The 24,702-nt window shown below is 48.3% G+C and overlaps 1 protein-coding gene across 2 annotated transcripts in view; it reads right to left on the reverse strand.

Annotated features, from left to right (window-relative positions):
• Positions 1-209: 209 nt before the first annotated feature.
• Positions 210-24,702, reverse strand: part of FSTL4 (follistatin like 4) — a 407,161-nt gene continuing 382,668 nt past the window's right edge. For both annotated transcript variants that reach the window (XM_077768629.1, XM_077768627.1), the window contains 5 exons: positions 21,684-21,802; positions 16,863-17,012; positions 10,136-10,243; positions 3,593-3,702; positions 210-1,560 (listed from right to left, as the gene is read on the reverse strand). In XM_077768629.1, coding sequence (XP_077624755.1) covers positions 858-1,560; positions 3,593-3,702; positions 10,136-10,243; positions 16,863-17,012; positions 21,684-21,802 — 1,190 coding nt within the window. In that variant the 3' untranslated portion in view covers positions 210-857. The remainder of the gene's footprint in view (positions 1,561-3,592; positions 3,703-10,135; positions 10,244-16,862; positions 17,013-21,683; positions 21,803-24,702) is intronic.

Below are 24,702 nucleotides of genomic sequence, written 5' to 3' on the forward strand. Positions count from 1 at the left end.
CTGGTCTCTGCGTCCCAGCCCAGAACAAAGGCTTTGCTGATGTGGTGGCCATATCTGTACTCAGGGCGTTGGTGGCATAGAGGACCATTATTTCTGGATGCCCCCTGTTCTTTCTGGCTGTGGGGTGTGTCGGGGGGTGACTCTCAGACTTGGTCTAAGGCAGGGACGAACAGAGCGGACGTCGGAGAGCATCTTTCTGCTTATTAGCGTTTGAGATTATAAAAAATTATCTTTTAATCAAAATTTCCAAAATAAAGTAAGTGATTTCCCCATCCCCCAAGACGCAAGAAGTCTGGTTGGCTCTCCCTCGGGCTTACACCACGTCAAATGGAAAAAAAGCATGAAGCAGCTGCACAGGAGGAAAGAAGGTCCGGAAGGAGGGTGGACGTGGCTCTCACGCCGGGAGCGAGAGCCTGGGCTCCCACGGAGCCTGCTTCCAGGCCAGGCTTCGGGGCCACTCCATCAGGGTGAGGTCGGCGGGACCCGGCCGTGACGGACAACGAGTACGTATGTGAAGGCAACCGACACAAGCGTCAGCCTGGAAAGCAGGAGATCTCGGTCCCGCGGCGCTCCCCGGGAGACCTGGCGTGTGGCTGGGCACAGAAATGATCCCTTTCCGCAGCAGCATGTGTTCTCACCGTAGCTCAAGGCATAAATCATACTTCCCAACGAAAAACTCCAATCTGGTTAGCAGCGCATACCTTATACTAGGAAACTTGCAAGGAGGCCAGTGCTGAACCACAAAGCGGATACAGGTTTTGCGTTTGTCTGTGAAAATGTACAGGGCGCCTGCTTGGGGCTGCGGTGTGAGGACTCGGCGGTGCTTAAGGGGGCCCAGGGCTCTGCTCCTGGCTCCTTCATACCTCGCCCACCCACACCACGGTGGTCCCCCGCTTTATGCCCGACACCTCACACCGCAGCGTGTTTTGTCTCCCGTTGACGAGAAACAGCGACTCTTGGGCCGGGACGAGGAGGTACTGTCCGAAGAGCCCGCTGTCCCTCACGATCCTGTGGGGCCCTCCCCAAGGCCACGCGGGCCCCGTGGGCGGCTCCTTCAAGTTCTTGAGCATGCCCATCTTCCCCGTGGACAGCTCCAGGAACAGCAGGTCTGGCTCTGTCTCCAGGGGGGCATAGATGTAGTACTGATCCCCGTGGGTGAAGGAGGGCTGGAAGGCCACATCTGAGATGCCCTGGCTTATTTTTAGGCTGTAGAGGGTCTGGATCTCCCCCTGCAGCGTGATCTCTTGCACGTGCAGCTGGGGGCTGGTGGCCGCGGCGCTGACCACGAAGCGCCCGTCGGGGGACACGTGTGGGGTGCCGGTCACGTCACCATTGGGGCCGAGCACGGTGTCCGTGACGCTGTCGAGCAGCAGCTGGGGGGCGGCGGCGGCGGGGGGGTCCTGTTGGCACTGGATGAAGAAGTAGCCGCCCAGGTGCGTGTGGCCCATGGCCTGTGGCAGGCAGCCGTGGCTTTGCAGGCTGACGGTCTTGAGCAGCACCAGTGTTTCCAGGTCAACTTTGTGAACTGTGGGGTCAGCCTTGCTGAAGATGAAGCCGAACCTGCAAAAGGAAGAACTGAGGTCAGGATCTGTCATTCCTCTAAGTGATGGCATCCTTTCTCTTCCCTTTATCCTAATCCTTCAGTGCGCTAATAGCCTCTTAATTAGATGTGCCATCCTGCAGGGCCTGGCTTCCTCAGTGATTCATCTACGAGGTGAAAATGAAGGCAGCCGCGTTGCAAATGCTCCGGAATTTATGCTTTCCTAACATGCACTCGTGGCTAGAAATGGTAGAGGAGGAGCGTAAAAGTGCCTTCAACAGCTTCTCCCTTTGGGATGCCTTCATGTCAGCTCCCCCGAGGCCTGGTGCCAGGGGGGAAGCGGGGGCCCACGCGTGGAGGGAAAAGACAAGAGCCCCCATCACCTGCGAGGAGGACCGCAGAGGCGGGCTTGATGCTGCTGTTCTCTGGACTAAACAGAATCCACGCAGGCACTGCCAGCCAACAAGGACTAGCTTCCCCTGGCGCTCCCTCCCTGGGGGAGAGGAACATGGAGGGGCGGCCTCTCCTGTGGCCATGTTTACGATGCCCAGGGGAGGAACTTGGGCAGGGGGGCTGAGGACAGCTTTTACCTTTGCAGCTAGAGGGCCCTGGCGTCGCTTTGTGCCCTGCCAGCTGCGGAGCCGGGCTTGGGGATGGCCTCTCAGAGCCTCTGTGATTCTGAGGAGGGCAGTTCCTGCTGAGGGCTGCTGGGAGGACTGGATCAAAGACGGAGCCTGAGGGGCGGGGCCCAGCAGGTGGAGGCTGCTCACATCTGGGCTTTGCAAAATCCGCTTTGGAGGCGGGTGGCAAGCTGCCAGAAGGCCTGACCCCAGGCAGGACTTGGCTTTGACCCGAGAGCCCCTGCCTCAGTCCCTGACTCAGAGAGGCCTTTTGGTGCTGTGGACGCCTACGGGGAAGAAGAGAAACATCTCCTCCGCACTCCTCTCTTGAATAACTAACTGAGCCTCTGAGTGGGGGAACTGCCCACTTGAAAGCATCTTTAAAAGCATCCTTAAAGAGACCGAGCATGGAAAGAGCAGGAAACTAACAAGGAACTTGAATGTGGAACACCACACAGAGGTGCCACAGAGCCTGTAACTGTGCTCAACCCTCGCCTGAATTCAGCGTCTTTGGGGGGCTTTCACTCTTTAGCAAGCCCCAGAATCTTAGAGGCTCCTCCCCAGTGCTGTCTAAGGGAGGGGTTCATAAAGGGGACGTTTCCTTGCTTGGGCTTGGATCAGTGGGTGGGCCTCGTTTTAAAAGTCCAGCTTCAATATATAAAACAGGGTCCTTTCTTCCTGGAGAAAGGGGCTTGATGTCAGACAAAAGAAAGGCAAGGCTTTGCGGTCTGTGGCGACTTTATACAAGAGCAGGCTGACTCTTCTGCACTGGTGACTTTAAGTGTTAGGGGCTGTCTGACCTGAACAGGCAGGGGGAAGGGCCAGTCTGGACTGAGGGTGGCAGTTGAGGTCACTGGCCACCATTATGAGGTTATTCTGGGTGGTGACAACCAGACCAGCAGAGGTGTGGTTTGCTGGCTGGCCCTCTGTATGGCTGTTCTGGGGGCTTCTGGAAAAATCATGGGCGGTGGCAGCAGAGAATAAGGCCCTAAAAAGAGACCTGGCCTCGTATTTGATCTGATTCTTCATGACTGTGTAAATTTGGCCCGTGTTTTAACTTCTCTAATCCTCAGTTTCCTCATCTGTATAAAGGCGTCGAGACCACTTTTCCTAGTTTCTTTGTGTCTAACAATTTTAGTGCATGATGTACGAACCACTGTTGTTGCCTTTCCTCTATGGTCCTCACCTTCAGGATGAGACTTCTTGTCCTCTGCGGGCCCCTGAGGGCTGTAGGAGCTGAGTGCCTTCCTTAACTAAGACAATTAAGGACTAGCCATGGGTCCATTCCTGTCCCCTCATGATGGAGCCTCAGGCCAGCTTGGGGTGAGTGGGACAGATGGAGAAGGAGCAAGTCTCACAGGGGGCAGACGCAGCCACAGGCCGGGCTGAGCTGGACTGGGGGGCTCCTTAGGCCATCGTGGGCCTGTCTCACCTGACGTGGTTGATGATGAGGTTTGTTGAAGGAATGAAGAAATCATCCACTTGTGCAAACGGTGTGCGGATAAGGTGCTGGCCCTGGCCGGTGCTGGCTTCTGTGATCACCTACAACACAGAGTGGGGGTCCTTGTGAGGGCCCACCCACGTAGGGGCGGGAGGCCTGGAACCACCCACACATGCTGGTGAGGCCCCTCAGCAGACCCACTGCTTCAGGAGGAGATATGGATAAGCCCCAATGTGAGAGAGGGGGCGGGAGCAGAGTGGGGGTCTCCTTGGGAATGTCGTCGGCAGGGAGTCCCCTTTCTGGGGAGAGGGAGTGGCAGACTGGGTACGCATTCCTGAATCACTCCGTCCTGCGCGGCAGGCCTGACCTGAACTTGCGGCACATCGCCAGCTCCAGAAGGCACAGGCTGGGAAGGCGGGGGATCATGCTGGGTTCCCAGAACAGAAAGATCACTCTGCTCAGAGCCCATCTCCCCTACAACCGAGAATCCCACCTTCTCAGCACTCAGGCCACCCGGGGAAGAGGGGAGAGAGCTTTTCAGTCATGAAAATGTCAGATGGTGCAAGAAATTACTGATGCCTTATTTTCCTTTGATGCCGGGTGCCTGGGCCCACGTGGTGGGCATCTCTGTCATAGCCGGCTCACAGAGGTGCTCTAGGGGAGTGGTGACTCCATGATTTCCTGGAGAAAGCAGGAATCCTGCAGAAGCCCCATTCATTGATGCTACTCAAGCCATTTAGATGCCTTACAGTTAGAATGCCGGGGATCAGGTCCAGTTGCATAGAGGATCTGTTGTGAGAAATGTAGCATCAGGCCCTGTGTTTTGTACAAATTGGCAGTGACAGAGCATTGCTGCCTCTGTTTCTCTGTCTCCTTCTGTAACACCTTCTCCTCTGTGGGGTTGGCAGGAGGCAGCCGCTGCCCTTCTCTGGTGTGGAAAGTCCCTGCTGGGCCTGTGTCAGGGAAGGTCACGCCGGCAGCACAGAACAGAGCTATGATGTCAGAGGTTAGGTGGGATGAGAGCGGTCTGGAGGTCCTCCCAGAAAGCCCGCTGTGGTCAGGCTGAGCATGTGTCCCTCAGCTACCCCAGCCTCGGGCGCGGCCAGGCCAGAGACATCGTGCCTGGGGCCCCTGGCCTTCTTCATGTGCTCCTCAGCCTCCAATCTCTAGGCCATGGTCCTGAAAGGTGGGTGACTCACAGCCAGATGAGGCTGAAGGGTCACAGGGTCAAGCCTAGGACCTCTGAGCAGGAGAGGAAGAGCTAGACCTTGAACCCACAGCTGAGATACTTTCTCTGATCTTGATAGTGTGGCCGTGTCTACAGGGTCCGGACTTCTGCAGCCAGAGGCTGAGGACAGTTTTTGTTGGAGTTTTGTGACTCATGTGGCTCGGAGTTCTGGATGTTTTTACCTTTTAAGAATAGAACTGCCTTCTGGCTCTTGCTTTTATGGGGAAACAAATAACACCTATCCAGCCTCCTCAGGCAGGGTTGAAGTTTCAGTTTTTTCTGGATCATGCTTCCTGGGGGGTGGAGGTGGGAGGGGATAAGCAGGCAGGATGCCGGATTGGAATGAGGAGGGCTGTGATGTTCAGCCTTGGGGCAGCTCTAATGTTGTCACATTACATTAGGTTACTTTTCTACGATTTTAAAAAATGGCCAAATGATACTTCCATGTCAAGTCCGTGGGAAACCAGTCTGGGCACTGGGCATGAAAATATCAGCATTAGGAAACTGGATCACGAGAGTGTCTAGGGGAAAATGCCAAAGAATTCCAAGAAGCCATACAATCACTGCTGGATACCAGGCCTGTCATTTTAGCTTCTAATAGAGATGGAAAATTACAGGCTGTCAGCGGTCAGTGTCATTCACGCTTCACCACTCTGACACCCTATATTCAGAGGTTACTTCATCAAAACGCAGTACCACGGGCCATTGAACTTATGTGGGTATGAACGCCTCATCTGTCTCACGAGTTGTGAGTTCCTTCTTGGCCTTGCGTCCTGGCATGTTCCTGAGCACGTTGGTGCCCAAAAGATAATTGTCGAACTCCTCAATTTCTTTGGCTCTGTAGGCTTGCTTCAGGACAATGAAGGCTTGCTAGGTATCAGACAATGTCACTTGATAGTTGGTGTGGGGTCTTAGAGCATCTCTCTAAGAGGGTAGTCAAAGCCGGCTGAGAAGGGAGGCTTAGCTGGGGGGCTTGGGACTGGTGGGCCAAGGAGCAGTACAGAGCATTCCAGAAAGTGCCCGAGGTTCCAACACTGGCTGTTGTGGGAAGGGCTTCATTTATAGAAACACCTTCATGTAGTCCAAGCAAAGTTTTGTTTAACCAGTTCCTTAGTATTAGATATTGAGAAATGCTATCATATTATTTTTTGTGTGGCAACTATAAACACTGCAGAAAACCCATAATGTAGCAGCTAAATTTTTGTCTATTCCCATGAATGTACCCATTGGAAGTCAAGTTGGTGGATTCAGAAAAGCACTGTTTAGTCTCTTGGTTCTCATTTCCAAACTGTGCACCACAAGGGCGGGGCCAGTTGACATTTCCAGGAGAGTCTGTAAGTAGTGGTTTCTTTAACCCGAATCCATAGCGATAAACGTGGCTTTATTAAATCCGGTCACTCTCCTGTCACCGTGGAAAGCCTACACTGTGCCCTTGCGATGCTGGACATTGTGACCTAATTCCTGATAGTAATCGAAATGCTTTTTGTGTTTGGGCATTTAGGCCACCTTTGCTCTTGGTTTTTTGGGAAATAGGATTCATTATATTTAAGAAATTGCCTTTCTGTTCCTGTTTTTAAGTATTTAACTGAGAATGTCTGCTGTATTTAATTCAGTGCCTTTTTAGCATTTATGGAAAGTAATAGGTTTTTATTTCCCTGTTTTGTCTGTTAAGAGAATGCTGACTGATCTCCTGAGAGTGAACCATCATCATACCCTGGGACTTTGGTCCCTGCATTTAGATGCATTGCCGGACTCTGTTTTTAATACCATGTTTAGAATTTTGCTTCTGTATTCATAAGTGAGATTAGCCCACAGCTTTATTTTTTATACAGTTTTTAGTTTTTATAATTAAAATTATGCTGGCTATTTAAAACAAAAAAGCTGTACATTTTCCTCCCTGTGGTCTGAGAGAGTTAAATAATATTAAAAATATAATTTGAAGGCTTGATAAAATTTAGCCATATGTTTTTCTGTGGTAGCTCTTCAATCTTTAAAAAAACCTATAATTACTGTTCTGTTTTGGGCTTCTGTCTTTTTCGGTCAGTTTTTACTCTACCCCAATGTGGGGCTTGCACTCACGACCCTGAGGTCAAGAGTTGTACAGTCTATAGACTGAGCCGTCCAGGTGGCTAGATTTTGCAAGCTGTCACTCACTTGTTCTAGGTTTTAAAATTTGGTGCCCCTGAGTTGCAATGTATTATTTTCCAGTTATTTCTATCCCTTCATATCTGCAGTAATAATCCTTTTCTCATGCCTCTCATGTATTTGTTCTTTTTTCCCTTACCAGGCTTGTGAAGGATTTCTCTGTTTCTCTTCATTCTTTGGTTTTATTTATATTAATTTCACTCTTCTCCTCCTCCTGACTACTCTGTTCTTTTTCTCAACACAAGTACTTCTTCTTCTTCTTTTTTTTTTTTTTTACGAATAGTTTATTGTCAAATTAGTTTCCACATAACACCCAGTGNTGTTTCCTTTGCTGTCAACACAAGTACTTCTTGAGGCTTTTAAGTCACAGACACTCAATGTTTCCAGCCCTCTCTGTCTCCCATTGGTCTTGATGGGGAATGATCGCTGTACCATTGTTTTTGAGAGCTTTTGTAATTTCCCTTTTACCTTCCTTTTTGATCCAGCAGTTGTATATCAGTGTTTTCTTATTAGGTTTTATTTTGATTATTTTCTAATTATCAGATGATGTTGCCTATAACATCTACAAGATTTTTTAGTTTCCTTTGTTTACAGATACACTTGTGTGGATGTGGACCTGTCAAAAAACTATTCTGCAGATGAAAGGTGTGTATTAAACCAAGTTGCAATGTTAATCGATTTTTCCATGTCACTCTTTCATCTCCTTTGTACAATTTAAGTGCATTTTAAATTAAAAAATTTTTTTTAAGTAGGCTCGATGTCTGGGGCAGAGCCCAGTGTGGGTCTTGAACTCACAACCCTGAGCTTAAGATCTGAGCTGAGATCAAGACTCAGACTCTTAACAGACAGATCCACCCAGGTGCCCTAAGTTCTTGTATTTTTAATTGCTCTTGTGTCAGGCATTTAGTTGTTAATGTTGCTTGAAAACTATTGGCTATTGGAGACACCTAGTGTCTCTCCATTTGCTGTTTTTAGGGCCGTTGACCTTAACCCTTACCTTGCCTGATATGCCTGAGTGGCAGTATTAATATATTCTTGTTCACCTGTCCTCATTCCTGCCCCTTTAAATACCACCTTTTAATCTCTGTTTCATGTGCCTTTCTTACGAACAAGTTAGAGTTTCCTTCCTTCCTAACACAGTCTGATCATCTCAGCTTTTAGGAGAATTCAGTTTGTCACATTTGGAATAATGAGCTGGTCACTTCCCATCTACTGTTTCCAAATAGATTCTCTACATCTTCTCTTATCCCAGTAAGATATTTCTAAGTATTTTTTTTTAATTTTTTAAGGTTTATTTATTTTGAGAAAGAGAGACAGAGTGTGAGCAGGGGAGGGGAAGAGAGAGAGGGAGACAGAATTCGAAATAGGCTCCAGGCTCTGAGCTGTCAGCACAGAGCCTGATGCGGGGCTCGAACCCACGAGGGAGATCATGACCTGAGCTGAAGTCGGACGCGCCACCAACTGAGCCACCTAGGCGCCCCTATTTCTAAGTATTTTTACGCCCTCCACTTTGTTCTACTCCATACGATTATTTTTACTGAATTAATTTATCTTCGGTTATAGCCTGGTATCAGGATTTCTCATTCAGCCTGCCTTTCCTAATTCCAGCATCCTTATTTAGAACTTAATACACATTTGCAGAGAGCATTTCCTCATCCATCCTAGTTCCTCCCTGAGTGCATTCTTTACATCAGTCTCCTCCTGATCTTTCTTCATCTGGATGTCTCTGATCTGGTTCATCTGGTGTTTGTCTGGGATCCTTCCTCAACTCTGTTGCTCAGAGCGTCCAAGTGAAAGATGCACTCTCTGGATTCTTGCACATGCTGTATCTTTCTTTTGTCCTGCCAGGTGTAGGAGAGCTTGGCTGGGAAAAGGATTGCTCTCCGCGGACCTCAGCCGTGCAGATACCATGGTCCGCCAGCTCCTGTTACAGGTGAGAAATCCAGGGCCAATCTCATATTTTCTCTTTTATACATCACCTCTGAAACCATGCGTTTTTCAACTCCTCTGCCTTGTTAAATTAGGAAGTCATTTTTGGTTTCAGCAAAAAAAGGTTTTGGCAGCCCCTCCCCTTGAATGATCTTGGAGGCTTTCTGGGAGCTGCCAGAGGGAGGGCCAATAAAAATGACAATTGCCCTGGGCTTCTGCTCTGCTCTGAATGACCTTTATTCAGGCTTCGAGGCATGTAATGGATTTTTTGTCAGCTCGCTGGGGCCCAGGTTGATGGCATCCATCAGATGACAACAGTCTCAATTTATAGGAGATGAAGTCGTGTCTTCCCCCTGGCCCAACTGTGCAGAGGGAGACAGGCAGGTAGTCCCCTGGAGGAAGCCTCTATACCTAGGTGTCCCTTTGCTCTTACCAGTCTTGAGAATAGGGTGAACTTGACTCTGTCTGCAGCCCTTCTCAGGTCGGGTTCTGAGAGAGAACGACACCCTCAGGTCCTGAGGCATTCACTGTATGAAACGAATTAACTTCTGTGCATCTAGAATGGTTCTCTGTAGATCTTTGGGATGATTCTGGCATTTAACTCATTTTTTTTTGAGGGCTTAATCCTCTGTTGCACCCCTGGATGAGAAAGGCCCAGTCATGTGCACCACAGGGGTGATGTTGACCTCCTCTGGCTGGTGGAGGTGGGCAGGGATCCGCCAGAGCTCCTGTGCCCAAACTCAGCTACTGCATGTACTTCCTCTTGGAGTGCTGAGCCAGGGGCAAGTTAGTGAACTTTCCTGTGTCCTAGCATCCTGTAAGCACTCAGTAAATGCGCTTCCACTTAGGGACATAATTGCTGCTCCTACTTTTCCTTCCTTATGGGCCTGCATCTAGCACTTGCTTTGATCCTGTTTTCCTGGCCAGCCCAAGGAGAAGAAAGTCCTGGATCAGGAGAGGTGGGGCCTGGGAGCCACATTCTGGTTGTCCTGACATCAGAATCTTATCCATCATCAGTATGGATGTCTTTTAAAGGTAGGGGTGGCCAAAGACACCTTGCAAATTGCCTGTGAGGGGCTTTGGCCCAAGGTTGTTTCCTAGTCTCCCCTCAAGCCTTGATGGGTAGATTTTGGATACATGCGATTAGCTACCTAGGGTAGCAAGAGACACTTATTAGACAGGGACAGTGTCCTTTGTTCCTGTGGGTGTCGGTCTCCACGTGTTCAACATACCTGGAGGCTTGGTTGGGACTTGTGCACATCCCCCCAGCTCAGGACCCACACTTGGTCATGAGACTTGTCATAGGACAGCTTAGCTGGCAGAGGGTCCACACCTATGGACTTGAAAAAAAAATGGGTACAAGTGAGTCATCATTATCATAAGCTGACATAGTGGTCAGTTCTGGGCTTTGTGTAAATGGTTGTCATGCCCAAGTGAGTGGAAAGCCAACCCTGCAGCTTTGGCGATGAGCCTGCTTGGGAAGCCAGGGCACAAGCCACCTTTCTGGGTTTGTCTCTAGAGGCATAAAACTGTTGTCAGTAGTTCAATCCCCTTTAAAAACGTCTTGCGTGTTTTACTTAAAGGGGACGCAGACCCTCTTGGCAAAAGCCTAAACCCAGAGGCTTTACTATTTCCATTGAAGAATCAGCTGCAGGACCCTTGGGTAATCACTCTTGGAAGCTGTTTGGGCTCCTAGAAGCCTCCGTGTCCTTCCTGTGCTGTCTTTGGCTGGGACGCTGGTGAGTTGGCCCTTCCTTCTGTGTCATCTGAGACTGACTTAGTGATCATACATTATCCCCTGCCTCGTCTCTTTTCACGGCCTCTATCTGTATGTTCTGTACATCCTTCACCTGTAGCCTCTGGGACCCAGACTGTAGGATCAGGCAGACACTTTTTTTTTTTTTTTTTAATAACTGCTGTAACTGAAACTCTTATCCCAGGATAACAGAGCCTCCCCTGTGGCCCTTTCAAATGGAGACTGTTTTCTCCTTTTCTGTTTACTACTTCTGTCTACTCCTTGTCATTGGTCCACATCTTAGCCACTCCCTTTGTTCACTTAAAGATGTCAGACTTTCTGGGGGAGAAACCCACCTCTACCCCCCTTTGACTTCTTGGTCAAAACTTCTCTGAAGAACTGGCCGTGGAGTTCCTGATCCATTTCTCTTTAACATTCCCATCAAGGTTCTGTCTTCATCACTCCTCTGACTTGTTTGAAGATCTTTATGTCAGATTCAGAGAGCACTTGGTGATCCTCCCCTTTATTGACATTTCGGCAAGATTCCACATGGCTAACTATTCCCATCTAGAAAACTTCTCTTCTGTCAGCTTCCCATCTCCCTAGCTTCCCTTGCTCATTCTGATTTCAAAATGTTGGCATGTCTCAGGTCTTCCTCTTTGACCACCTTCTGTCTGTCTATATCCCTTCTCTGGGTGAGTTCATCTGATTTCATGGCTTCAGATAACCTGCTCTGCTCTGATGACTTTAGAACTCATTCCTCTGTTGACGACCTCAACTTAACAAATACAAAACTGAACTCTTGACTTTGTCAGTCCCTGCTGACCTAAATTTCTTCTCCATTCATTACTACTTGTGGAGTCCCCTTTGACTTTTTTTTTTGTTGTTGTTGCTCTAATGTAAAGCCCTTGGTCCCTGGAGCCTCTTCCTACATTCACCTACCCCAGCATCTCCCAGCTTCCTGGTTGCTTCTCTTCATGTGCTAAAGGCTCTGGCATCTGGCATGATCTTCTTGTACCCAGAGCTTCTTAACCCACTACCAATAATACCATCTTGATATTGTCTCTAGTTTCTTCACCTCTTTTAAAAACCCACTTGATTATGCATTCTCTTCTAGTTACTTGATTTGTCTCTCTTCTTCACAGCAAAATTCCCCTAGCGTTTGCACTACAGCCTTCTCTCTCCTTTCTATTTACACTTCGCTGATCGCATTTCATATTCTCATTCTGAGGTGGTGTGGAGTAGCAGACTGAAGAGCTAAACCAATAATCTCCTAAATTCAGAACAGTGTTCCACAGTCTTAATATGCTGAGGAGCAAAGGTATGGAAGGGAAAAGATCCTGAAGAACATACCAGGCTCACAGTTAAAAACCCTGTAGGGCTAACTTCTAGGTCTAGGAATAAATCAGAGGCAGAGTAAGGCTTAAAAAAAATTCAGTTAAACCTTGATTCAACTTAGCATTTTATTAGATTAAAATGATTCTTTCTCTACTCTCTCTGCCTAGCAGAGGAAGAGGACAGCCATTTCAAGTATTTTTTTTTTTAATATATGGAGTATCTGGCATTTAAAACATTAATAGACACTACAATATAGACTATGAGACCAAAAAACAACATAAAAAAGATAATTACAATTTTATATACCTAGGTAGAATTAAGTAGAAAAATGCAATACCTGAAATTAAGAACTCAATAATTAGGTTCTGTTAAATCGATATTAGACCTAGCAGAAGATAGGACTAGTGAACTTAAAGACAAATTGATAGAACATACTCAAAGTACAAAGAAACAAACAAAAAAGGATGAAAAAAAAAAAGACTAAAACAGATGAGTGGGACACAGTCAAAAGATCTTTTTTTTTTTTTTTTAAACAGAGTTTCTAAAGAAGCCATGAGAGAGAATTCCAAGCTGATGAAAGGTATCAAGCCACACATTCAAGAACCATTAGGACTCCCAAATCAGAATAAGTACAGAGAACACCATACATGGGCACATCATAGTAGAACTGCTAAGGAACAAAGAGAAAATCTGAAGAGTCGTCAGAAAACAAAATGATACACGACCTTCAGAAGAGTGACAATAAGCCTGGCAGGTGACCTATTAACAAAAACAATGGAAGACAAGGGAACAGCATTTTAAAATGCGGACTATAATTACCAAGGTAGAATTCTACCTCCAGTGAAAATAGGATGTATTGCCAGCAGATCTGCACTAAAAGAACTCTTAAACAATAAAAATGATTCCAGACAAAACTGTGTGCTTCAAGAAGGAATGAAGAGCAGTGAGAAAGTGAATATAGAAGTGAATATAAATGACTATCAACTGCACAAAATAATACTAACTCATGTCTTGTGGGGTTAAATTACATATAGAGTCAAAATTCACTTCCACAATAATGCAAAAGGCAGGAGAGGAGTTAAAGGAGTTGGAGTTAGTGTATGGTTCTATCATTATTAGGGAAGTGAAGTAATAATTTCTTCAGGACTATACTGAGGCAAGGATGCACGTTATAAAGCAGAACAGGTAGATTTAACTATATAATTGCATTAAATATAAATGGATCAAATGATTCAAGTCAAAGACCAAGATTATTACAGTACACAAAGGCCAAAACCCAAATACATGGAGTTTATAAAAGGCCACGTTAAATATGTGGACATAGGGAGTAAAAGGATTGGAAGTTGTACCATGTTAACACTAATCAAAAGAAATCTAGAATTAGACAAAAATGGACCTTCAAGCCAGAAGTATTGCCAGACATAGAGATATTTTGCAAGAACAAAGAAGTCTTTGCCCCAGGAAGTTATTAAAATTTTAAAGCAAAAGTGGATAGAATTTTAGATAAATCTACAATCACAGTGGTAGACTTCAACACACCTCTCAGCAGCTGACAGAATCCGTGGACAAAGAAAAAATCACTTAGAAGATCTGAACAATGCAATGAACAAACGACATAATCGACATACATACAGACTACTCTACCTCCCACTCGAATACACGTTCTTTTAAAGTGCATATGCAACATTTACCACACTGATCATCCACTGGGTCATAAAGCAAGCTTCAACGAATTTTTAAGGATTGAAATGCTTCAGAGTATGTTCTCTGCCCAGAAAAAAACAGTAACAGAAAGTCTTCTGCGGTACTGGCCACAAGAAACTACAACTCTGCTTATATCCAAAGGTCCCCTTACAACGAATCTGTACCTGGGCACTGCAGGGAAGAAAACCACAACCTTGCTCACATTTCATCCAGCAGTCCTCTAAGAGTTCCCTGGTCAGTTCAATCTCACATGCAACCTTCACCTCTCTCTCCAGACCTCCGGGCTTGGTGATAATTTCCCCCTTTTTTTTTTTTTTTTCACTGAGAAAATAAAAGCAACCAGAAGAGATGTGCATCCAACTACAACCAAATTAATTGTCACCTCTTTGTAAGCGTACCTGAGTATTTTCTATTTTCTCCAGTTACATGAAAGAATGTGTTTTATCTAAAGCTAGTATCTCTACTTCTCTGCTCTGGATTCCATACTCCTGCCTACTTCAGTGATGCAGAAGAAAGGGAAGATGTGTGGGAGGTTTTTTTCTTAGTGTTACTTACATACATATATACATAGATATATACATATGCTGTAATGTCAACTATTCTAAAAAAGTTTCTTTGGCATGTTCTTCAGGCTACTGCCTCATTTGACTCCTTTTACTCATATTTACATGAAAACTCCCCAAAATGGTAGGTTCTATTCACCATCTCTAATACCTCAAGCTTGTATTCCATGATCATTTTATCTGCTCCTGCCAAGGTGATCCACGTGATACCCTATCGAATGGTCAGTGACATGAAAATGTTTTCCACTGTATCTGACACCACTGACCACAAACTCTTCCTTAAAGCATTGTTCTTTTGGGGCGCCTGGGTGGCTGATTGGTTAAGCATCTGACTTTGGCTCAGGTCATAATCTCACAGTTTGTAAGTTTGAGCCCCTCATCAGGCTCTCTGCAGAGCTTGCTTTGGATCCCCTCTCTGCCCCTCCCCTGCTTGCACAGCTTTCTATCTCTAGCTCTCTCAAAAATAAATAGTACAAAAATTCTTTTTTTGGTTTCTGGCATCCGCCCCTCCCACCCCCATTCCCCACAGACCCAAATTTTCTTCCTACCTTTCAGGTTACTCCTGCTTGGTCTCCTTGTTGGCTTATTCTCTCCTTCCTGATCTTTAAGTGTTAGAGTGCTTCAGGGCTCCAACCTTGACCTCCTTTCTATGGATTTAGCAGTTTGTATGGTGATGATACCCACACTGATAACTCTGGCCTAGGCCTCACCTTGGACTCCAGATCGGTTTGTCCAATCGCTTGACATCTCTGCTTACATTTATAATAGCAGTTTAAACTTGACAGACCTAAACCCAAATTCCTCACTTTCCTGTCTACCTGCTCCAGGGCATGCACCCCCTACCTTGCCCAAAGTCTCTATATGGTGCGTTCATTTCCTTTTGCTATGGTAACATGTTACCACAACCTTAGTAGCTTAAACAACACAAATCTGTTCTCTTACAGTTTTGGAGGCTGAAAGTCTAAAATTAAGTTCCCTGGGCTGAACAAGTATGTCGGCAAGGCAGTGCTCCTTCTAGAGGCTCTGGGAGAGCAGTGTTCTCTGGACTTTTCGAGGCTCTAGAGTTGCATTCCTTAGCTCGTGGCCCCTTCCCAATTCTTCAGAGCCAGCAGTGTGCTTTAGCCCTCCCATTGCCTTTCTCTGATAAGGATAATTCCACTTGCATTCAGAACTCATCCAGGTAATAAATTTGCTAAGTCCCATTTGCCCTATAACGTGACGTTCATAGGTTCTGGGGTTTAAGAATTGTACATCTTGGGGCCATTATTCAACCCAATGCCATGGCATCATCATTCTACACTTTTTAAAAAAATTTTTTAAATATTTTTGAGAGACACACACAGTGTGTGAGTGGGGGAGGAGCAGAGAGAGAGAGAGAAGGAGACACAGAATCCGAAGCAGCCTCCAGACTCTGAGGTGTCAGCCCAGAGCCTGATGCAGGGCTCAAACTCATGAGCCGTGAGATCATCGCCTGAGCTGAAGCTGGATGCTTATCGGAGTGAGCCACCCAGGGCCCCTTCTCTAGTTTCTTAAGTTAAAAAAACAAAACCCAAAACAACCTGAGTCCCCTCTCTACATTCAACGCAGCAGAAAATCTTTCCACATTTAAAATCTATCAAGAATCTGATCAGATCTCACCACCTCCACTGCTGTCAGCATCTCCTGCCTGGATTATTTTAGTAGCCACAATCCTGCCTTGCAGTCTGTCCTAACACAGCCCGCTTATTTAAAAATCCAAGTCAGACTAATTCTTTAAAAGATTGACTCTTTAGGGGGGTCTGGGTAGCCCAGTTAGTTAAGCATCTGATTCCTGACAGCAGCTCAGGTCATGATCTCACAGTTCGTGAGGCTGAATCTTGTGTCTGGCTCTGTGCTGACAGCATGGAGCCTGCTTGGGATTCTCTCTCTCTCAAAATAAACAAACATTAAAAAANAAACCAAGTCCCACCTTCACAGCACCCCACTCTCCCCCTTCTCACTGTACTCTAGCCTCAGTGGCCTTCCCTTTGCTTCCAGAATCAGAGTCCCACTTGGCATTTATATCACAATCTGTTTACCTCCAGTGTGAGCACAAGTTTTAAAGAGTCTTCCAGGGCGCCTGGGTGGCTTAGTCGGTTAAACGACCAACTTCAGCTCAGGTCATGATCTCACGGTTTGTGGGTTCAAGTCCCACATCAGGATCTGTGCCTACAGCTTGGAACCTGCTTCAGATTCTGTGTCTCTGTGTCTGCCTCTCTCTCTCAAAAATAAACACTAATAACATTTTTAAAAAGTCTGCCATTTCCTTTGTCACATTTGACCTGTGAATAATAGCTCTTACAATTTACAGCTCTCTAAAATTCTGATTTATGGTCTGTCTGCCAGACTAGATTTTAAATTCTAGGACTTCACTTCTCGCTCATGGCTCTTTTCCAAGAATCTAGCACAGTGCTTGGCCCATAGTAGGCAATAAATACTGATGACTAACTGCCCAGGAACCTTCTTTGCTGCCCCTTCCCCGGCCCCACCCCTATTCTGACTGTGTGTACTAGGAGCTGGGGAATGTGCAGGAAGCCAAGAGAAATGTGACCGGCTGTGCCCCAGAGCAGGAAGCCCCCTCACTCCTTTAGAGAGACGTACCTGTAGCACTTTCTGGGCTTGCACATCAACCACGAGGACTCTGTGCAGTGCTGGCTGGGCCACGTAGATGTACCGGTGCCTGATGTTCACCGCCGATGCCCAGTGGCAGGGCTGGGTGCCATTCCCTTCCCCTTGAGGACAGATTTCTTCCTGTGAAGGAGACAGGCTGCCATCTATCTTCTTAATCCCTTGTTCCCCCTACCACGTGTGGGTTCCCTCTCCCCTCTCTTCTGTCCCTCTCTTGGAATCCACAAACATGGCACCTGAATCCTCCCATGTCACCGGCTTTTCTCTTAACCTTCAACTTTCATCCCCTCCCACTTTTGAGGCTGTAAACTCCATTTGGTGGGTTTTTCATCTGCAGCCTCCAGGCCTGTCTTTTCCTCCTCCTGCATGTGAACCTCTCCCTCTCTGCATCCCCTTCATATAGAAAATGTCTTTCAGCGGCCAGGCTTCCCGAAGAGTGACCTACCCTTTCCGCTTCCTTAGCACAAAGCCGGCAAGGCTCCCAGAGCTCAGTACTGACTTCCCAGTTATTAAATTAAACCTGCACCATCTTTTTACTTGAACTTGGGACATCATCTGACACTGTGCTATCCCTTGCTTCCTTCTCCTCCATCCCACCCCAGTGCCGGATCCTTCTCTGTTGATCGACCGTGCTCAGTTTTCTCATCCTGTATGTCAGAATGCACAGGGGCCACTGGATGACCTTCCCTCTTTCAAGTCCACTCCTTTGGCTAATCTCATCCAAACCTATAGCATCAAATACCATCTACATGCTTACATCTCCCAAATTTCTATCTTTAGTTCAAGCCTCTTCTCTGAACTCCAGAATTACGCAGCCAACCACCTTGCTCTATTTGGCTATTGGATGTATACCTCAAACTCTTGGTCCAAAACCATCTCCCAATTTTACCTCCCAATCCTGCTCATCCCATTAACAAAATGGCAGCCCCGTTGCTTTTCTTGCAGAGACCAAAACCCCTGAGGCGACCTTTGACTCCTCTTTTCCTCCCTATACCCACAGCCCTCATCCAGTGCAAATACATTCAGAATTTCACTTTCCCTCACTGATTCCACATCCATCACCTTGGCTCAAGTGACATTATCTGTTGCCTGAGTAACTGCTACACTGTGTCCAGGTTGTGCTCCTTGATTCCAACCTGTCCCCCCCCTCCCCTAACTGTTGTCAATGTCCATGTCCCTCCTTTTTTCAACACCCCCTACTCCATTAACATCCCTTTTTGTTCACAATAAGATCCAAGTCTTTCCCGAAGACAGAGCCCTGTCTGCTCTGGCTCCTGCTGCTCTCTGAACTTCAGCTTTTCCCTCCATTACCCACCGTGTCTCATGCACACGGCATGCTTTTCTTCCCTTCGTCACCCTCCTGCCCCAGGCCTTGGGGATGCACTGGCTGTTACCTTTGCTGGGAATGCCCTTCCCCAGATATCTGCACAGTTTACTCCCTCATTCGGGTCTCTGCCTACAGGCCACCTTATGGAGAAGCCCTCTCTGACCGCCAGGCTGGCATCACCAGGTTCCTTGTTGCATCTGTGATTTGCCACCTTCATGCGTTGATTTGTCTATGTCTGTTTGGTCTCTCTTTCCCTAGATGGCTCTTTGTCTGCTTGGTTCACTGCTGTATCCTTAGCACCTAGTCACGTGCCTGGGACAGAATGGGTGCCTCCAATACATTTGTTGAATGAATATATGAGTGAAAAAGGAGACCTTGTTCTCTCATTTTTCATCATGACTCTGGTCCCACTCTGTCTCAGTCTTCCTTGTGGTCCCTCTTGATCTGCCTGTCCCTGAACTATGACCCTCAGGGTTTTGTTCAGGTAACCAACTCACACCACTCACACACACCCTTGGTGGTCTGTCTTGTCTACCGCCCGGGCTTTAGTCAGTACCCATATGCCCATGGCTCCCAGGTCTGTGTGTTTAGCTCAGAGCCACCTTCTCCAGTGTTCTGGCTTGGTTGTCCCACAGCCCTCTCATACCTGGCAATCCACCCCTGAGCTCTTCTTCTCCTCCACACTTGCTCCTCTGCCGGGTCTTTAGCAGCAGCTCGCCAGCCAAGACCAAGCATGCTTCCTTTTCCTGTGCCGTCAGTCACCAAGGACTATGGGGATGACCTCCAAATTCCTGAGCTTACATACTTTCTGGTTCTTTCCTAAGTGACTGCAATAGCTTTGGAGCAGAGCTCTTCTTGCCTTCTACTCTTGCCGCTGTCTGTCATCATGGTCATATTTGAACCTCACAATGATGCCAGTTTATGTATGAGAAAACAGAGGCTGGGAAGCATTGGGTAATTTTCCTAAAGCCACCAAGGCCTCCAGTGACAAAAGTGGGATCAGAACCCAGGTGTGCCTGGTTCAGAAGCCTGTGCCCTTACCAAGTCCACGTTACTGCAGCTCACTGGGCAACGGGGGGACCTAATCCAACAGAGGGCCACAAGAGAGGAGGCACCAACCTCCTATTCACGCGGCACTTTTATAAAAGGTTTGCTTTATTGCAACCCTCTTGTGAGGTGTTGGGCATTTTCTAGAAGAGCATACTGTTGTTTCGGACTGTGCCACAGCTTACTGTATGCCCGATCCACTCAAAGACCAATCTCTTACCATGTCTTGTCCTAGGTTTTTGGGAAATTTGAGTTGCGGATGGGATGTGAGCAATTTCCCTCAAGCTACAGGTTACGTTATTGCAAATCTATGAGAAATTAGTGCCAATATGGCAGGGTGCAATTATTTAAACCTAACTGCCAGAAGTTAACTAGAACCACTCTTTCTAGTTGGTTTCACGGCTATTACATGGAAGGAAAATTCATCAGGGGGAACACTTCTAAAAATGATTAATTTAAGTGATATAGCCTGGAAAGCAGCTGTTTCAAAGCTACCAATGTGAGAAATGCAGCTGCAGGAGACCTACTGATGGCCAGCACAGCAATGCTGCAAGCTGGTTGTGAGGACTTGCCGGCCCAGCCCACTTGCTCCAGGAGCCCCAGGCCTGGCAGGGTCACCAGTTCATTCACTGTGTGTCTTCAAGGGGATGGCATGGGGCGGCTTGAGAGGACCCTTTCACATTAATGCCATAGTTCTAACCTCAAGTAGCTAGGATTTGGTGGAAGAGGTCATACCTCATGCAAGAAACCATCAACGCAATGCCAAGTGGGATATCAGTGGGAGAGGCAGTGAGGTGGGGTGAGGTGAGGTAGGGTAGGGTGGGGGTGAGGAAGGTAAGTAGGGGTGGGGTGAGGCAAGGTGAGATGGGGTAGGGTGCCGTGGGGGTAAGAAGGGGTTAAGTTGGGGTGGGGTGAGGAAGGGCGAGGTGGGGTAGGGTAGGGTGGGAGTGAGGAAGGGTAAGTTGGAGTGGGGTGAGGGGAGGTGGGGAAGCACAGCCTGGGGGACACGTGTGGACAGGGTCTTGAGGGCTAGAAGGGCTTTCTGACACCTACTACTGGCAATGATCTCTTCTGCCTCAGTCCATGTATTGCCACTTTGCATTTGGCCTCATACTTTGTAGCACCTCTGACCCTTGAGACATGCTCATGTTTTATGCTCTCTCCCTTGGTTCCTTGGGGGCCCCTGAGAACCTCCAGGGTCACCTCCTCTACTGACTGGTTAAGGACCTCTTCCTTTTGTCAACTTGGCCTTCCTTAGGTTTTATGACCTGTGTTCTCCAGGCTTCCTTAAAGTAACTTCTTTTGCCTGCCAGAAGCCAAGGGCTCTCCAACTCACCATTGGTATTCCACTCCCTGTCCCTGTCCTTCTGGATGTTTCTATGCTTGTGTCCCGTAGGCATCTGAATTTCAGTGCATCACAGGCCACCGTCATCTGCTTGGTGGGAAGCCTATCTGCCCTGCTTGTGGGGTCCCCGGCACCAGACTGGGAATGGGGTACATGCCTGAGAGAGAGAGAACGAACTGTATCCCCCCAACCTGCCTCTCCTCCGGAGTGAAGGGCACTCTGCTCCTCCCAGCAAGACCCCAGGTTTCGCTCACCCTCTCTGGTGATCTGACCTGTGACTGCACTACAATCAACTCGATTCTTCCCATCGCCACTGCCACTGGCTTGACGAGGTCACCGCCATCTCTCACCTGGATAATCACAACAGCCTCCTCCCCTGCTTCTGTGCATCTAGTCCAGTCCTTCCGGTCACTACCCTCAATGGGGCTCTGCACCTGTTCTAAACCAACCTGATCAGGGCCATGCTTCATGTCAAGTCCTCCAGAGGTCCCCAGATCTTTAAGAATACCTTTAAAATGCATCAGCTTTGACCCTTGTCTCCTGTCATCCTGATCTTGGGCCTTTCTCACATCCACGCTTCCCTCCAGGCATACAGAGGATTTGCGATTCCCCAGCAGTGACCTGACGGCTTATGCCTCTGTGTGCTGGATGCATAACATTTCCTTTAGAAATCATCAGTTCCTGCTTGTCCTTCAAACCTGAGCCCAGGTGTCACCTGCTCGGGAGACTTCTCTAACTTTGCTCTTGCCAGTCAGGAGAGGCCTTGTTCCTCAATGTTCCAGTGCACCGGTTTGGCTGGCTGTTCACACCGCTGTGTCCGTCCTTTCTCTATGAACTTGTGGGGACCAGAAACAAGCCCTGGGTGCCACCTCAGGCTCTGTGCACAGAAGGGGCCGCCTGAGGAAGGAGTGAGAACTTAAACCCTCAGCCAACATGACCCTCCCTGAGCCCTAGTGTGCTTGTGGAGCCGCACCTCATCTAGCAAATGGAATTTCAGAAATCAAGGGGCACACCAGTCCAAGCCTGATGTTCAGGATGCTGTTGGCATGTGAGGGCCCCCGGCACAGAAACTTACATAGCTCATGAAGATCTTCTCAGTGGGTCTGAGGCGCCTCTGGACCTCGCAGTCCGCGGGGTGCAGGATGGTAATGCCATCGTCCGAGAACACATAGAACATATTTCCCACACTGAGGCCTGCGAGGAGCGAACACAGCCATGGCTATGCTGCCCCCAGCAGCCGGCCCCTCGGCAGGCTCACATGCCACGACACACACACACACACATGAAACCTGCGGTTTGGGTGCTTGCGGTCAAGGTGTGAAATGCAAGTCCAGCTCAAGGTGATGGGAGATGAGCAAGTGGTGTGTGGGGAGCAAGGAGACAAAGTGCCAGAGGGTTCCAAAGCACTACAGCCTATCAAGGACTCCGCAGGCCCCAGGATCTCCTTCCAGACACACCCTTCTGCCCTAGGGCACCTCGGGTTGGACACCAGCACAGCCTTGGCTTTGACATACACGTGCCCTTTCCTATTCTGAAAATCAGAGCGTTCCTTGTTTACTTGTCGCCCGTTAGTCAGATCAGGATGGATCAGATCAGGCCAGAAAAACAAAAGATCTTATTTTAAAACACGTTTACATAGAGCGCTACTGCCTGGAACACCGGGTGCTGAGAGTGCTGTGCCTGGTACTCATTTGTGCTTAGTCCTGCCCTGCCTGTGCCAGAAAACTCCTCCTTCAAGACAGATTGCCCTACCTCTGCCCTTACTTTTTTTTTTTTTTTAATGTTTATTTTAGAGAGAGAGACAGAGACAGAGCATGAGCAGGGGAGAGACAGAGACAGAGGGAGACACAGAATCCAAAGCAGGCTCCAGGCTCTGAGCTGTCAGCACAGAGCACAATGCAGGGCTCACACCCACAAACCATGAGATCATGACCTGAGCTGTGGCAGCCCCGTGGCAGCCCACAGCCTGATCACACCCACCTGCCTGCTCCCATCACCACCCAGGGCTATGGTCACATGGGTAGAAATGCCCTCAGACCAGCAGAGAAGGGGTCTTGGGACCAGCTAGTTCAGTCTCCTTACTATAAAGACAAAAAACCCCGAGATTCAAGGAAGGCAAGAGGCTTGGTGGAGGCTGCTTGCATGTATGCCAGAGCTGGGGTTGGACCCTGACCCAGGCTCTGGGCTCTGTCCCCTCACCACGCCTCTCCATAAAAGGTAAACATGGCACAAAGACAGGTGAGGTCTGAGTCCCCCTCCCTTTCTCTTTCTCCCTCGCTTCATTTCTTGGGAAGGTAGAATATGAAACAGATTTTTGTAAATGCTAAGAATATTAAATCTATGAAAAACATGCTTTTTCCTAGCATGCTGAGAAAACTGGTGTATGGACCTAACTGACTATCTGGGGAAGATTTTTAGTGTGATAAAACCGTAAAACAGGGGCATTGGTTGAACATCTGACTCTTGATTTCTGCTCAGGTTATGGTTTCATGGTTTGTGGGTTCGAGCCCCATGTCAGGCTCTGCACTGACAGTGTGTAGCCTGCTTGGGATTCTCTCTCTCTCTGCCTCTCCCCTGCTTATGCGCGCTCTCTCAAAAACAACATCAAAGAATTAAAAACAGAAAGAAAACAATAAAACAGGCACATATGCCACCATGCCACCTGCTTCCAGTAGTTCTGCAGCCAGTTTTCTGAGCCTCGAGGTGCTGGTGACCAGGAAGCAGCCGTGCCTGTGGTGCCCAGTGTGGACAGAGGTCCCTGACTCCATGGCACATTATTAACTGCCTCTGGTTCTATGCTAAGAGGGGCTCTGGGCAGGAGGGCTCCCGTCACTGGCAACAGCGTTACCCCGGCCTCTCAGATGCTAGTTGTGGCTGGGAGCACCCTGCACAGATCCCAGTGGGGAATCCCAGGGTGAGAGCCAGACCAAACGGCCGCCCAGGAGTGCCCCTTCTCTGCTCTCACAGCATCCCAGCTTTTGGCACATATTTACTCTGTCCCCACCTGTCTTGCCTCAGCAGGGCCTCCTCTTCTGCACATTCTCACCTGGCAAACTTTTCTTGCTCAGACCTAGGGGTCAAAGTCCTTGCAAAAGCACAGACCCCAGAAACAGCCTCCTGGGGCCTCTTGGGAAATTGCCAGCTTCTTGAGGCAGCCTAACACCAAAAGCTCAGTGGGCTCCACATGGGGTTTGCAGCGGTAGCCACGTGCGAGGCCAAGCACGGCCCCTTGCTCACAGTCCGCAAGGGAGCATGACGCTCCACAAACACCTGACTTCACAGAAGACCTGGCCTCGTGGTCCAGGCCCCTGCAAGATTCTGTGTGAGGTTAACTTTGATTATGGGGGCCCCAAGGAGCTTTCTGTGCTTTGGCGTGCCCTCATCATCCCATTTCTCGTGGGGAGACTGGACAGTTCCCTGCGGCCTGTGCCCTATTTGGTTTTCTTTCTGTACGTCCCTGTCTCCAGCTCTGAGTGGTCCAGCCTGGCTGTGCACATGGGGTGGAATGTGTTCAGTGCGGCGCTGCCCATGAGCAGGGCGGCACCTGCCAGCCCAAACCCTGAAGGCAGCATGGGTCTTAAGCTGGCCTCAAGTTGGGGGCCACTAATGGCTGCATTGCACACACCTGAGGGCCTCCTGCATTCTTCGCTGGCCTCCACTTTTGAAACTTGAGCCCCTTCATAATGAAGTCACCTTAGAAAACTATCACCTCTTCAAGACCCACAGCTCTCTGTGTGCATCATGGCCTATGGCCTATGACAAGTGGCCATGATGAGTGGCCGTTGCTATGACTTATTCTTCCAAGGAATCATAAGGCCTATTGGCAGCAATTCCTCATTTCCCAGGTCCCGCTTCTGCTCTCAAGACCCACCGTGAGCTGCTATGCCTGATGTTTGGGAAACTTCTGAGCCTGTGTGTGCATGCACACGCTAGACACTACATTAACACTGTGTGATTTCCCGTTCAGACGGGAAATACGCTGGTTTTGCAAGAGGGAGATTTAGTGTTTAGCCCTGAAATCACACGGTACGTTCTGCTGCTTCTCATACTTCTCCCCCCACACCCGGTCCGCTGAAGCAGAGAATAAGTTACCT

The sequence above is a fragment of the Crocuta crocuta genome, unplaced genomic scaffold, assembly GCF_008692635.1.
Source record: "Crocuta crocuta isolate KB4526 unplaced genomic scaffold, BGI_CrCroc_1.0 scaffold64, whole genome shotgun sequence".
In the NCBI taxonomy this organism is placed as follows: Eukaryota; Metazoa; Chordata; class Mammalia; order Carnivora; family Hyaenidae; genus Crocuta; species Crocuta crocuta.